General features: G+C 44.8%; 1 protein-coding gene across 1 annotated transcript in view; it reads left to right on the top strand.

Moving 5' to 3' along the window:
• The window catches only part of nup88 (nucleoporin 88), a 108,205-nt gene that overhangs the window by 11,609 nt on the left and 81,107 nt on the right, over positions 1–15,489 (top strand). The window contains exons 3-5 of the mRNA XM_072469137.1: positions 3,920–4,045; positions 4,921–5,007; positions 6,516–6,680. Coding sequence (XP_072325238.1) covers positions 3,920–4,045; positions 4,921–5,007; positions 6,516–6,680 — 378 coding nt within the window. The remainder of the gene's footprint in view (positions 1–3,919; positions 4,046–4,920; positions 5,008–6,515; positions 6,681–15,489) is intronic.

Genomic DNA, 15,489 nt, shown 5'->3' with positions numbered 1-15,489 from the left:
AGAATTTACAGTGCAGAAGGAACCCATTCGGCCCATCGAGTCTGCACCGGCTCTTGGAAAGAGTACCCTACCCAAGGTCAACACCTCCACCCTATCCCCATAACCCAGTAATCCCACCCAACACTAAGGGCAATTTTGGACACTAAGTGCAATTTATCATGGCCAATCCACCTAACCTGCACATCTTTGGACTGTGGGAGGAAACCGGAGCACCCGGAGGAAACCCACGCACACACTGGGAGGATGTGCAGACTCCGCACAGACAGTGACCCAAGCCGGAATTGAACCTGGGACCCTGGAGCTGTGAAGCAATTGTGCTATCAACAATGCTACCGTGCTGCCCTTAAGAACAAATTAATCTACACTATATCATTCTACCATAATCCATGTACCTATCCAAATAGCTGCTTGAAGGTCCCTAATGTTTCCGACTCAACTACTTCCACAGGCAGTGCATTCCATGCCCCCACTACTCTCTGGGTAAAGAACCTACCTCTGACATCCCCCCTATATCTTCCACCATTCACCTTAAATTTATGTCCCCTTGTAATGGTTTGTTCCACCCGGGGAAAAAGTCTCTGACTGTCTACTCTATCTATTGGCCTGATCATCTTATAAACCTCTATCAAGTCGCCCCTCATCCTTCTCCGTTCTAATGAGAAAAGGCCGAGCACCTTCAACCTTTCCTCGTAAGACCTACTCTCCATTCCAGGCAACACCTGTTAAATCTCCTTTGCACCTTTTCCAAAGCTTCCACATCCTTCCTAAAGTGAGGCGACCAGAACTGCACACAGTACTCCAAATGTGGACGTACCAAGGTTTTGTACAGCTGCATCATCACCTCACTGCTCTTAAATTCAATCCCTCTGCTAATGAACGCGAGCACACCATAGGCCTTCTTCACAGCTCTATCCACTTGAGTGGCAACTTTCAAAGATGAATGCACATAGACCCCAAGATCTCTCTGCTCCTCCACATTGCCAAGAACCCTCCCGTTAACCCTGTATTCCGCATTCATATTTGTCCTTCCAAAATGGACAACCTCACACTTTTCCGGATTAAACTCCATCTGCCACTTCTCAGCCCAGCTCTGCATCCTATCTATGTCTCTTTGCAGCTGACAACAGCCCTCCTTACTATCCACAACTCCACCAATCTTCGTATCGTCTGCAAATTTACTGACCCACCCTTCAACTCCCTCATTCAAGTCATTAATGAAAATCACAAACAGCAGAGGTCCCAGAACTGATCCCTGCGGCACGCCACTGGTAACTGGGATCCAGGCTGAATATTTGCCATCCACCACCACTCTCTGACTTCTATCGGTTAGCCAGTTCGTTATCCAACTGGCCAAATTTCCCACTATCCCATGCCTCCTTACTTTCTGCAGAAGACTACCATGGGGAACCTTATCAAATGCCTTACTAAAATCCACGTACACTATATCCACTGCTTTACCTTCATCCACATGCTTGGGCACCTCCTCAAAGAATTCAATAAGACTGGGAAGGCAAGACCTACCCCTCACAAATCCGTGCTGACTATCCCTAATCAAGCAGTGTCTTTCCAGATGCTCAGAAATCCTATCCTTCAGTACTCTTTCCATTACTTTGCCTACCTCTGAAGTAAGACTAACTGGCCTGTAATTCCCAGTGTTATCCCATGTCCCTTTTTTGAACAAGGGCACGACATTCGCCACTCTCCAATCCCCTGGTACCACCCCTGTTGACAGTGAGGACGAAAAGATCATTGCCAAAGGCTCTGCAATTTCATCTCTTGCTTCCCATAGGATCCTTGGATATATCCCGTCAGGCCCGGGGGATTTGTCTATCCTCAAGTTTTTCAAAGTGCCCAACACATCTTCCTTCCTAACAAGTATTTCCTCGAGCTTACCAGTCTGTTTCACACTGTCCTCTCCAACAATATGGCCCTCTCATTTGTAAATACTGAAGAAAAGTACTCGGTCACGACCTCTCCTATCTCTTCAGACCCAACACACAATCTCCCGCTACTGTCCTTGATCGGACCTACCCTCGCTCTAGTCCTGAAAATGAAATGAAAATCGCTTATTGTCACAAGTAGGCTTCAATGAAGTTACTGTGAAAAGCCCCTAGTCGCCACATTCCGGCGCCTGTTCGGGGAGGCTGGTACGGGAATCGAACCGTGCTGCTGGCCTGCCTTGGTCTGCTTTAAAAGCCAGCGATTTAGCCCAGTGTGCTAAACCAGCCCCAGTCATTCTCATATTTCTCACATGTGTAAAAGGCCTTGGGGTTTTCCTTGATCCTACCCGCCAAAGATTTTTCATGCCCTCTCTTAGCTCTCCTAATCCCTTTCTTCAGTTCCCTCCTGGCTATCTTGTATCCCTCCAGCGCTCTGTCTGAACCTTGTTTCCTCAGCCTTGCATAAGGCTCCTTCTTCCTCTTAACAAGACATTCAACCTCTCTTGTCAACCATGGTTCCCTCACTCGACCATCTCTTCCCTGTCTTGACAGGGGCATACGTATCAAGGACACGTAGTGTCTGTTCCTTGAACAAATTCCACATTTCACTTGTGTCCTTCCCTGACAGCCTATGTTCCCAACTTATGCACTTCAATTCTTGTCTGACAACATCGTATTTACCCTACCCCCAATTGTAAACCTTGCCCTGTTGCACGCACATATCTCTCTCCATTACTAAAGTGAGAGTCACAGAATTATGGTCACTATCTCCAATATGCTCCCCCACCAACAAATCTATCACTTGCCCTGGTTCATTACCAAGTACCAAATCCAATATGGCCTCCCCTCTGGTCGGACAATCTACATATGTTAGACAAGCTTCCTGGACACACTGCACAAACACCACCCCTTCCAAACTATTTGATCTAAAGAGTTTCCATTCAATGTTTGGAAGTTGAAGTCACCCATGACTACTACCCTGTGACTTCTGCACCTTTCCAAAATCTGTTTCCCAAGCTGTTCCTCCACATCTCTGCTACTATTGGAGGGCCTATAGAAAACTCCCAACAAGGTGACTGCTCCTTTCCTATTTCTGACTTCAACCCATACTACCTCAGTAGGCAGATACTCCTCGAACAGCCTTTCTGCAGCTGTTATACTATCTCTAATTAACAATGCCCCCCCCCCCCCCCACCTCTTTTACCACCCTCCCTAATCTTATTGAAACATCTATAACCAGGGAACTCCAACAACCATTTCATCCCCTCTTCTATCCAAGTTTCCGTGATGGCCACCACATCGTAGTCCCAAGTACCGATCCATGCCTTATTCTGCTATATATTACTCGCTGGTTGCCCTAAATGTTTAAGTTTTGTTTAATCAGTTACAAACTGGCCATGTTACTTCTAACAAATCTGCTTGATGAAATATCCCAATTCTGGCCTTGGGCCACTGTCTGTGTGGAGTTTGCATGTTCTCCCCGTGTCTGCGTGGATTTCCTCCGGGTGCTCCGGTTTCTTCCCACAGTCCAAAGATGTGCAGGTTATGTGGATTGGCCAAGCTAAATTGCCTCTTAGTGTCCAATGGTTGGGTGGGATTGCGGGGATGAGGCAGGGGGTGTGGGCCGAGGTGGGGTGCTCTTTCAGAGAGCTTGATGGGCCGAATGGCCTCCTGCCCTGTAAGGATTCCATGATTCTTATCCTGACTATATCAACAAGTTAAAATATTTCTGAGTTGAAAGGATTATAATATCCTGTTCAAGCTTCAGTTTATGGCTCTCTTTGAACCAAGATCATTTATTGACTGCTTGAAATTCTTTCCAATGTCTTTACGTTTGTGGGCTGGGCTCAGTGGTTTTAGTGACGAGCAACATTTCTTATTAAAACTGTTTAAGTGCTTACCTTTTGTTTAATCATGGTTTCATACAAAGAACAAAATATTTTGGGCACTTAACTATTTTGTGTTATTTGAAACTGCAGAACTGTTGCTCTAGCAGAAAGGCTCTTTACCAGTTCGACATCACTGACATTGAAGCACGCTGCTTGGTATCCCAGTGAAACAGAGGAACCACATGTTATCATGTTGACTTCTGATAATTCTATACGGTAATGTACTGCATCAGCACAATCACTGAATTAAATTGTTTGATCTGAAAGCTGCATTGTTTTATATTGATGCTCTGTAACTTGGTTATTCTTCTATTGAATCACCAAATCACCTCTCTGTACATCGGATTCAAGAAACCAAAGATAACGTGAAGCATTTAAAACCATTTACTTTCCATTTTTGGGCAAAAGTGTTTTGTTTAGCAGCTCTCTACTAATTTCCCCTTCCTTAGGCAGTCAGAAATTTCATTCCACATACTGGGCAGACTGCTTTAGATGAAAGCCTGTGGCTGCAAGAATGCTGTGTGTCAGTCATTCTCCAGTTCCCTGGTTAGTGGGCAAGTGCCCAGAACTTGGACAGCATGTTATTGGAACGGAGTAGCTGGTAGATTTGCTCCATGTTGAACCATACTGTAATGATCTGGGAGTATTTAATGTTGAAATCGAGTCTCTGAGGGGTGGCACAGTAACACAGTGGTTAGCACTGTTGCTTCACAGAGCCCATGTTCGATTAACGGCTTGGGTCACTCTCTGTGCGGAGTCTGCAGGTTATCCCTGTGACTGCGTGGGTTTCCTCTGTGCGCTTCGGTTTCCTCCCGCAAGTCCCAAAAGATGTACTTGTTAGGTGAATTGGACATTCTGAATTCTCCCTCAGTGTACCTGAACAGTCGCCGGAGTGTGGCGACTAGGGGATTTTCATAGTAACGTCATTGCAGTGTTAATATAAGCCTGCTTGTGACACTAATAAAGAATATTATTCTCAAGTTATTTGTTGCTCAGTTGTCACCCGCTTTCCCAGGATGAGGACAAATAGTGCAGGCAAAGTAGCTATTTATTTGTTCTCGAACCATAACTAATTAATTCTCTCCTCATAGGATCTATGATTTAAAGCAGCCACAGACTCCAGTGAAGATGTTCAGCCTCACTCAGTGTGAAGAGGAAAGTATTGTACCAACCACAAGGTAATTCGTTGCTTTGCTAGTTCTGCAGACATAATCTTTACTGTCCCATTTTTTGAATAAATAAATTGTAAATTAAAATGGTACGTCCTGTCTGACCAGTTTGTAATCTCCATTTGTTCACCCTTCCCTGTCTTGCCCAAAACTATAAATTATAGGTTTATTTTATGCTTGTGATTTTTGTTCCTCTGTTACTGTTGAAAATACAAAGCCAACTATTGTATAATCAAAGGACCTGCATTTCTATAGCTTCTTTCCTGTCCTGAGGACCACCCGAAGCACTTTACAGCCAGAGAAATACTTTATAATCAGTGACTGGACTTGTAGTATAGGTAAATACAGCAGTCAATTTATGTGCAGCAAGGTCCCAGGCACATTCATTCGTGAGATGGGTCAGATTAGTTGTCTGACTCATTCATCGACTCAAAGTTGATGTTGATGTTCAAACTGCATTCTAGGACCTGAGCACAGAATGTAGGTTGACACTCTAATAAACTGCTGCAAATATCTTGCTTATATAACAGTAGGGTGCACTTCAAAGTAACTTGTGAGTAATAACAGCATAAAAAGATCTAACATTTCCAATAGTTTGTGAGATATCATTAGTGCAATATCGTTTTTGCAGGCATCCAGTGCTGTCCCTAAATTGAATAGCTTGCTAGGTCACTTCGTATTTGGCTCTTAATTTCTCTGATGTTTGACTGGAGTCAAACATAGTGAAATGGGATAAGAATGGGAGATTTCCTTTCCTAAAGCGCATTGATGAATCAGTTTGTTTTTTTGCAGGAGACAACTTCAAATTATTTCAGTTTTTATTTCCAGTTTAAAAAGAAACTGAATTCAAATTCAGTGGGATTTGATCTCAATTTTTTGATTATTAGTCAATACCTTTGGATTACTTGTCCAGTAACAGAGCATTACTGTACCCAGTTTGTGCAATGATTTTTAACATTTCATACCGTGGGCAGCACGGTAGCACAGTGGGTAGCACTGTTGCTTCACAGCTCCAGGGTCCTAGGTTCGATTCCTGGCTTGGGTCACTGTCTGTGCGGAGTCTGCATGTTCTCCCCGTGTGTGCGTGAGTTTCCTCCGGGTGTGCTGGTTTCCTCCCACAAGTACCGAAAGACAGGTGAATTGGATAATCTGAATTCTCCTTTTGTGTACCCGAACAGGCGCCGGAATGTGGCGACTAGGGGATTTTCACAGTAACTTCATCTCAGTGTTAATGTAAGCCTCCTTGTGACAATAAAGATTATTATTATCTAGGCTAGTTATTTTTACACTTTATTGACACTGGCTATTTTTGGTCTGTTTCTTCTTTTATTTTGAACTTAAATCATGTTGTTTTTCCAGTTGTTCACTGGCCCTCTGATCTTCTCCCATTTGTACATTTCCTGTGCTGGAACTGCTGTGTTCTTTGAATGAAAACATAACTTTATAAATGCAAATTATTATGCAGAAAAGAGATCCAGTTTCTTCGTACACTAATATTCCTCGCTGTTTCACTGTAGGTCATATACAGCATCACTGGGTGAGATTGCAGTTGCATTTGATTTTGGCCCTTTGACATCTGCTCCTGGGCGTCGTTCTAAAGAAGGGGATCAGGTCTATCCCCTTTACATCTTGTATGAAAATGGCGAGACCTTCTTGATATACTGCAACCTTACCCACAACAGGTAATCAATCTAAAGGTGTGTCATTGACCATGGCACTGGATATAGTGGTGGGGGAAGGGGTGCATGAGATTGAAATTATTTACCTGGTTCGTATTGCTAGCTCTTTTTATTACCTATGTCCATCCAGACTAGAGGACCTTTTTTGTTTACGTGTACTTCTGAGGTGAACAAGTTAGTTTCCTGAACAGGTAGAACTGGAGCTGCAGGGACAAAATAGCTGATTAGTATGATAATCGGATTTCCTGAAAGTTAAACCAATAACTTATCCTTGATGATTTTCTTTAAAATAAATTTGAAGTGTCCAATTCTTTTTTAGTGTCAATTTAGCGTGGCCAATCCACCTACCCTGCACATCTTTGGGTTCTGAGGATGAGACCCATGCAGACACGAGGAGAATGTGCAAACTCCACACGGACAGTGACCCGAGGCTGGGATTGAACCCGGTCCTTGGCGCTGTGAGGCAGCAGTGCTAACCACTGGGACACTGTACCGCTCGCATCCTAATGATTTACATGTCTTCCTCGATTGTTACAACATTACAGGCTGCTGCTAGGGACTCAATTATGTATTGTTGGGAGGGAAGATATTTTTGATATGGGGAAAGCTTGGTTGGCTTTGAGGGTCAGTCAAAACTTTTAACAGTTCCACCTGTCAATTTTCATCCAGTGAAGAGATCCGAGTGCAAGTCCTTAACCTTTTATCCAGAGGGGCAACTAAATATAAATCATTTTGGGTCAGTTGAGTGACAATGTCAAGTAAAGGCTTAGGCTTGTCAGGCTCTGAGCAAGCTTTGGTCCAAATTAGTGATGGGGCTGATTACCCAGTACTGTGGAATGACTGGTTATTTTCTTGATTGTAGGACAGATTTGACATTAACTCGGCAATAATTTGTATTCAATTTCCATCATATGAACTCGGGACGGAAGTAGGTCATTCAGCCCCTTGAACCTGCTCCACCATTCATTAAGATCAAAGCTGATCTGTTTGCATTGAGTTCCACGTTTCCTTCAACTCCGATAACCATAGATTCACGCTGGACAAGGGAATCAATTTACCTCCGCCTCTACCACCTTTTCAGTCAGAGAGTTCCAAAGTCCCACAACCCTCAGAAAATTTCTCCTCTTTTCTGTTCTCATTGGACGATGCCTCATTTTTAATCAGTGCCCCCTAGTTCTGGACTCACCTACAAGAGGAAACATCTTTTCCAGGTCCACCTAGTCAGTACTATTCAGGATCTTGTATACTTCAATCAAGTCACCCCTCACTCTTCAAATCTCCAGTGAAACAAGTCTAGCCTTTCCAACCTATCCTCATAAGACAAACAGTTCATTCCAGGTCAGTCTCCTCTGAATCCTCCCTTATATAAGGAGACTAAAACTGCAGGCAGTATTCTAGCTGTGGTTTCATCAATGCCCTGTCTAACTAGCAGCACCTGAGCAGTGGTTAGCACAGTTGCTTCACAGCTCCAGGGTCCCAGGTTCGATTCCCGGCTTGGGTCACTGTGTGGAGTCTGCACATTCTCTCCGTGTGTACGTGGGTTTCCTCCGGGTGCTCCGGTTTCCCCCCACAGTCCAAAGATGTGCAGGTTAGGTGGATTGGCCATGATAAATTGCCCTTGGTGTCCAAAAAGGTTAGGTGGGGTTACTGGGTGAAAATGAAAATCGCTTATTGTCACAAGCAGGCTTCAATGAAGTTACTGTGAAAAGCCCCTTGTTGCCACATTCCGGCGCCTGTTCGGGGAGGCTGGTACGGGAATTGAACCGTGTTGCCGGCCTGCCTTGGTCTGCTTTAAAAGCCAGCTATTTAACCCAGTGTGCTGAACCAGCCCCACGTGGCTACGGGGACAGGGTGAAGGTGTGGGCTTGGGTAGGGTGCTCTTTCCAAGGGCCAGTGCAGACTCGATGGGCCGAATGGCCTCCTTCTGCACTGTAAATTCTATGACTATGATAACATACTAACTTTTATGTTGCATTCCTCTTGTAATTAAGGACAGCATTCTTGTCATATCTTGGTAGCCAAGCAAACTCTGGCCTGGTTAGGACTTGGATGGGAGACTGCCTGGCAATACCAGGTGACTAGTACTGAGATGGTGGTTTAGAGGTGATGTCATTGGACTAGTAATGCAGCAGTCCAGGTTTAAATTTGTCCTGCATGGGAGACTGATCAAGAACGAATGGGATCCAGGGCAACTTGATAAATTGGATCCAAAATTGGCTTAGTAGCAGGATGCAGAGGATAATGGTCGAAGGTTGTTTTTATGACTGGAAGCCTGTGTCCAGTGATGTACCGCAGGGATCAGTGCTGGGTCCCTTTCTGTTTGTAATGATCTAGATGTGACCAGTACGTTCGCAGATGACATGAAAATTGGTGGTGTGGTAAATAGTGAGGAGGAACATCTTGGATTGTAGGGCGATATAGGTGGGCTGGAAAGATGGACTGAACAGTGGCAAATGGAATTTAACCCTGAAAAGTGGAGGTGATGCATTTTGGGAGGACTAACAAGTAAAGGAAATGTACAATGAATGGTAGGACAGCAGGAAGTAGAGGACCTTGGGGTGCACGTCCATAGGTCCTTAAAGGCAGCATAGTCATAGACATTTACAGCATGGAAACAGGCCCTTCGGCCCAACTTGTCCATGCCGCCCAGTTTTTAACCACGAAGCAAGTCCCAATTGCCCACATTTGGCCCATGTCCCTCTACACCCATCTTTACCATATAACTGTCTAAATGCTTTTTAAATGACAAAATTGTGCTTGCCTCTACTACCTTTGGCAGCTCGTTCCAGACACTCATCACTCTGTGTGAAAAAATTGCCCCTCTGGACCCTTTTGTATTTCTCCCCTTAAACCTATGCCCTCTAGTTTTAGACTCTTTTCCCTTTGGGAAAAGATGTTGACTATCTACCTTATCTATGCCCCTCATTATTTTATAGATCTCTATCGGATCATCCCTAAGCATCCTACATACTAGATGAAAAAGTCCCCGTCTATCCAGTCTCTCCTTAAAAACTCTCCCTAACACCTTACCATTAACTGAGTAGGTCTTGCGCCGATTCGAGCTACCAAAATGCATCACCTCACATTTATCTAAATTAAACTCCATCTGCCATTAATTGGCTCACTGGCCAATCCTGTTGCAATCCTAGATAACCTTCTTCACTGTCCACTATGCGACCAATCTTCATGTCAGCTGCAAACTTACCAACCATGCCTCCTAAATTCTTATCCAAATCTTTAATACAAATAACAAATAGCAGTGGACCCAGTACTTATCCCTGATAAGTTGGTCACAGGTCTCCAGTTTGAAAAACAACCCTCTACAACCACCTTTGTCTTCTGTCGTCAAGCCAATTTTGTATCCAATTGGCTACCTCACCCTGGATCCTGTGAGATTTAACCTTGTGCAACAACCTATCACATGGTGCCTTGCTAAAGTTCATGTAGACAATGTCGATTGCATTGCCCTCATCTACCTTCTAGGTTATCCCTTCAAAAAACTCAAATCAAATTGGTGAGATATGATTTTCCACTCACAAAGCCATGCTGACTGTCCCTAATCAGCCTTTGCCTCTCTAAATGCCTATAGATCCTGTCTCTCAGAATACCTTCTAACAACTTACCCACCACAGACGTTATGCTCACTGGTCTGTAGTTCCCAGGCTATATCTTGCAGCCCTTCTTAAACAAAGGCACAAGGTAGGTTCTTTACTCCAGAGAGTGGTTAGGGTGTGGAATGGACTGCCTGCTGTGATAGTGGAGTCGGACACTTTAAGAACTTTCAAGTGGTTATTGGATGGGTACATGGAGCACACCAGAATGACAGGGAGTGGGATAGCTTGATCTTGGTTTCGGACAAAGCTCGGCACAACATCGAGGGCCAAAAAAGGGCCTGTTCTATGTTCTATTTGCTACCTTCCAATCTTCAGGCACCTCACCTGTGGCTGTCAACGATTCAAGTATCTCTGCTAGGTAATGGCCAATTTCCTCCCTAGCCTCCTACAACGTCCTGGGATACATTCCGTCAGGTTCCGAGGATTTATCTACCTTGATGCACTTTTAAGACTTCCAGTAATATGTACTCTCCTCCAGGCATCACTATTTCCCTAACATCCATGCCTTTCTCAATTGTCAATACCGTTGAGAAATATTCATTTAGGATCTAACCCGACTTTTGTGGATCCACACATAGATGACCTTGTAGATCCTTAACCGGCCCTACTCTCTCCCTCGTTACTCTTTTGGCCTTTACGTATTTGTAAGAAGCTCTTTGGATTCTCCTTTGCCTCATCTGCCAAAGCAATCTCGTGTCCCCTTTTTGCCTCTCTTGACTCTACACTGATCTCCTATACTCTTCAAGGGATCCACTTGATCCCAGCTGCCTATGCATGTCAAGTGCCTCTTTTTTGACCAGGGCCTCAACATCCCGAGTCATCCATGGTTCCCTAATTCTACCAGCCTTGCCCTTCACTCTGAAAGGAATGTGCTTACCCTGAACCGTGGTTAACACACTTTTGAAAGCCTCCCACTTACCAGCCGTCCCTTTGCCTGCCAACAGACTCTCCCAATCAACTTTTGGAAGTTCCTGTCTAATACCATCAAAATTTTCCTTGCCCCAATTTAGAATTTTAACTTTTGGGCCAGGCCTATCATTCTCCATAGCTATCTTAAAACTAATGGAATTATGGTCACTGGTCCCAAAGTGATCCCTCGCCTTCTGTCACCTGACCTTCCTTGTTCCCCAAGAGGAGGTCAGGTTTTGCCCCCGCTCTAATCAGGCCATCCACAAACTGACTGAGTAGTTCCTCTTGAATACACTCTAAATTTGAATACAGATTTTTCTCCATCCAAGTCCCTTATGCTGTCCCAGTTGATGTTGGGAAAGTTAAAGGAAAGGTAGCTAAGACCTCTTAAGTTAGAGGGGCTGGTTTAACACAGTGGGCTTCCAATGCAGAACAAGACCAGCAGTGCGGGTTCAATTCTTGTACTGGCCTCCCCGAACAGGCGCAGGAATGTGGCGACTAGGGGCTTTTCACAGTAACTTAATTGAAGCCTACTTGTGACAATAAGCGATTATTGTTATTAAGATGATTAAGAAGGCATATGGAATATTTACCTTTATTAGCCAAGGCATAGAATATAAGAGCAGGAAGGTTATGATGGAGTTGTATAAAAAGCCAGTTATGCTGCAGCTGGAGTACTCTTGTGTAACTCTGATCACCACACTATAGGAAGGATGTGATTGCACTAGAGAAGATGCCGAGGACGGTCACTGGGATGTTGCCTGGGCTGTAGCATTTTAGCTATGAACAAAGAACAAAGAAATGTACAGCACAGGAACAGGCCCTTCGGCCCTCCAAGCCCGTGCCGACCATGCTGCCCTACTAAACTACAATCTTCTACACTTCCTGGGTCCGTATCCCTCTATTCCCATCTTATTCATGTATTTGTCACTATCCTTAAATGTCACTATCGTCCCTGCTTCCACCACCTCCTCCGGTAGCGAGTTCCAGGCACCCACTACCCTCTGCGTAAAAAAAACTTGCCTCGTACATCTAGAACATAGAACATAGAAAATAAAGCACAGAACAGGCCCTTCGGCCCACGATGTTGTGCCGAACCTTTGTCCTAGATTAATCATTGAATTTACAGTGCAGAAGGAGGCCATTCGGCCCTTTGAGTCTGCACCGGCTCTTGGAAAGAGCACCCTACCCAAACTCAACACCTCCACCCAACACCAAGGGCAATTTGGACATTAAGGGCAATTTATCATTGGCCAATTCACCAAACCCGCACATCTTTGGACTGTGGGAGGAAACCGGAGCACCCGGAGGAAACCCACGCAGACACTGGGAGGACGTGCAGACTCCGCACAGACAGTGACCCAAGCCGGAATCGAACCTGGGACCCTGGAGCTGTGAAGCAATTGTGCTATCCACAATGCTACCGTGTTGCCCTTGAGAACAAATAACTCTACACTATATCATTTTACCGTAATCCATGTACCTATCCAATAGCTGCTTGAAGGTCCCTAATGTTTCCGACTCAACTACTTCCACAGGCAGTGCATTCCATGCCCCCACTACTCTCTGGGTAAAGAACCTACCTCTGATATCCCTCCTATATCTTGCACCTTTCACCTTAAATTTATGTCCCCTTGTAATGGTTTGTTCCACCCGGGGAAAAAGTCTCTGACTGTCTACTCTATCTATTCTCCTGATCATCTTATAAACCTCTATCAAGTCACCCCTCATCCTTCTCCGTTCTAATGAGAAAAGGCCTAGCACCCTCAACCTTTCCTCGTAAGACCTACTCTCCATTCCAGGCAACATCCTGGTAAATCTTCTTTGCACCTTTTTCCAAAGCTTCCACATCCTTCCTAAAATGAGGCGACTAGAACTGTACACAGTACTCCAAATGTGGCCTTACCAAAGTTTTGTACAGCTGCATCAGCACCTCACAGCTCTTAAATTCAATCCCTCTGTTAATGAACGCGAGCACACCATAGGCCTTCTTCACAGCTCTATCCACTTGAGTGGCAACTTTCAAAGATGTATGAACATAGACCCCAAGATCTCTCTGCTCCTCCACATTGCCAAGAACTCTACCGTTAACCCTGTATTCCGCATTCATATTTGTCCTTCCAAAATGGACAACCTCACACTTTTCAGGGTTAAACTCCATCTGCCACTTCTCAGCCAAGCTCTGCATCCTATCTATATCTCTTTGCAGCCGACAACAGCCCTCCTTACTATCCACAACTCCACCAATCTTCGTATCGTCTGCAAATTTACTGACCCACCCTTCAACTCCCTCATCCAAGTCATTAATGAAAATCACAACCAGCAGAGGACCCAGTACTGATCCCTGCGGTACGCCACTGGTAACTGGGATCCAAGCTGAATATTTGCCATCCACCACCACTCTCTGACTTCTATCGGTTAGCCAGTTCGTTATCCAACTGGCCAAATTTCCCACTATCCCATGTCTCCTTACTTTCTGCATAAGCCTACCATGGGGAACCTTATCAAATGCCTTACTAAAATCCATGTACACTACATCCACTGCTTTACCTTCATCCACATGCTTGGTCACCTCCTCAAAGAATTCAATAAGACTTGTAAGGCAAGACCTACCCCTCACAAATCCGTGCTGACTATCCCTAATCAAGCAGTGTCTTTCCAGATGCTCAAAAATCCTATCCTTCAGTACCCTTTCCATTAATTTGCCTTCCACCGAAGTAAGACTAACTGGCCTGTAATTCCCAGGGTTATCCCTAGTCCCTTTTTTGAACAGGGGCACGACATTCGCCACTCTCCAATCCCCTGGTACCACCCCTGTTGACAGTGAGGACGAAAAGATCATTGCCAACGGCTCTGCAATTTCATCTCTTGCTTCCCAGAGAATCCTTGGATATATCCCGTCAGGCCCGGGGGACTTGTCTATCCTCAAGTTTTTCAAAATGCCCAACACATCTTCCTTCCTAACAAGTATTTCCTCGAGCTTACCAATCTGTTTCACACTGTCCTCTCCAACAATATCGTCCCTCTCATTTGTAAATACAGAAGAAAAGTACTCGTTCAAGACCTCTCCTATCTCTTCAGACTCAATACACAATCTCCCGCTACTGTCCTTGATCGGACCTACCCTCGCTCTAGTCATTCTCATATTTCTCACATATGTGTAAAAGGCCTTGGGGTTTTCCTCGATCCTACCCGCCAAAGATTGTTCATGCCCTCTCTTAGCTCTCCTAATCCCTTTCTTCAGTTCCCTCCTGGCTATCTTGTATCCCTCCAATGCCCTGTCTGAACCTTGTTTCCTCAGCCTTACATAAGTCACCTTTTTCCTCTTAACAAGACATTCAACCTCTCTTGTCAACCATGGTTCCCTCACTCTACCATCTCTTCCCTGCCTGACAGGGACATACATATCAAGGACCCGTAGCACCTGTTCCTTGAACAAGTTCCACATTTCACTTGTGTCCTTCCCTGCCAGCCTATGTTCCCAACTTATGCACTTCAATTCTTGTCTGACAACATCGTATTTACCCTTCCCCCAATTGTAAACCTTGCCCTGTTGCATGTACCTATCCCTCTCCATTACTAAAGTGAAAGTCACAGAATTGTGGTCACTATCTCCAAAATGCTCCCCCACTAACAAATCTATCACTTGCCCTGGCTCATTACCCAGTACTAAATCCAATATTGCCCCTCCTCTGGTCGGACAATCTACATACTGTGTTAGAAAAGCTTCCTGGACACACTGCACAAACACCACCCCATCCAAACTATTTGATCTAAAGAGTTTCCACTCAATATTTGGGAAGTTAAAGTCGCCCATGACTACTACCCTATGACTTCTGCACCTTTCCAAAATCTGTTTCCCAATCTGTTCCTCCACATCTCTGCTACTATTGGGGGGCCTATAGAAAACTCCTAACAAGGTGACTGCTCCTTTCCTATTTCTGACTTCAACCCATACTACCTCAGTAGGCTGATACTCCTCGAACTGCCTTTCTGCAGCTGTTATACTATCTCTAATTAATAATGCCACCCCCCCCCCCCCCACCTCTTTTACCACCCTCCCTAATCTTATTGAAACATCTATAACCAGGGACCTCCAACAACCATTTCTGCCCCTCTTCTATCCAAGTTTCCGTGATGGCCACCACATCGTAGTCCCAAGTACCGATCCATGCCTTAAGTTCACCCACCTTATTCCTGATGCTTCTTGCGTTGAAGTATACACACTTCAACCCATCTCCGTGCCTGCAAGTACTCTCCTTTGTCAGTGTTCCCTTCCCCACTGCCTC

The sequence above is a fragment of the Scyliorhinus torazame genome, chromosome 12 (assembly GCF_047496885.1).
Source record: "Scyliorhinus torazame isolate Kashiwa2021f chromosome 12, sScyTor2.1, whole genome shotgun sequence".
NCBI classification, from domain to species: Eukaryota; Metazoa; Chordata; class Chondrichthyes; order Carcharhiniformes; family Scyliorhinidae; genus Scyliorhinus; species Scyliorhinus torazame.
This window is presented reverse-complemented; position numbering and strand designations above follow the sequence as displayed.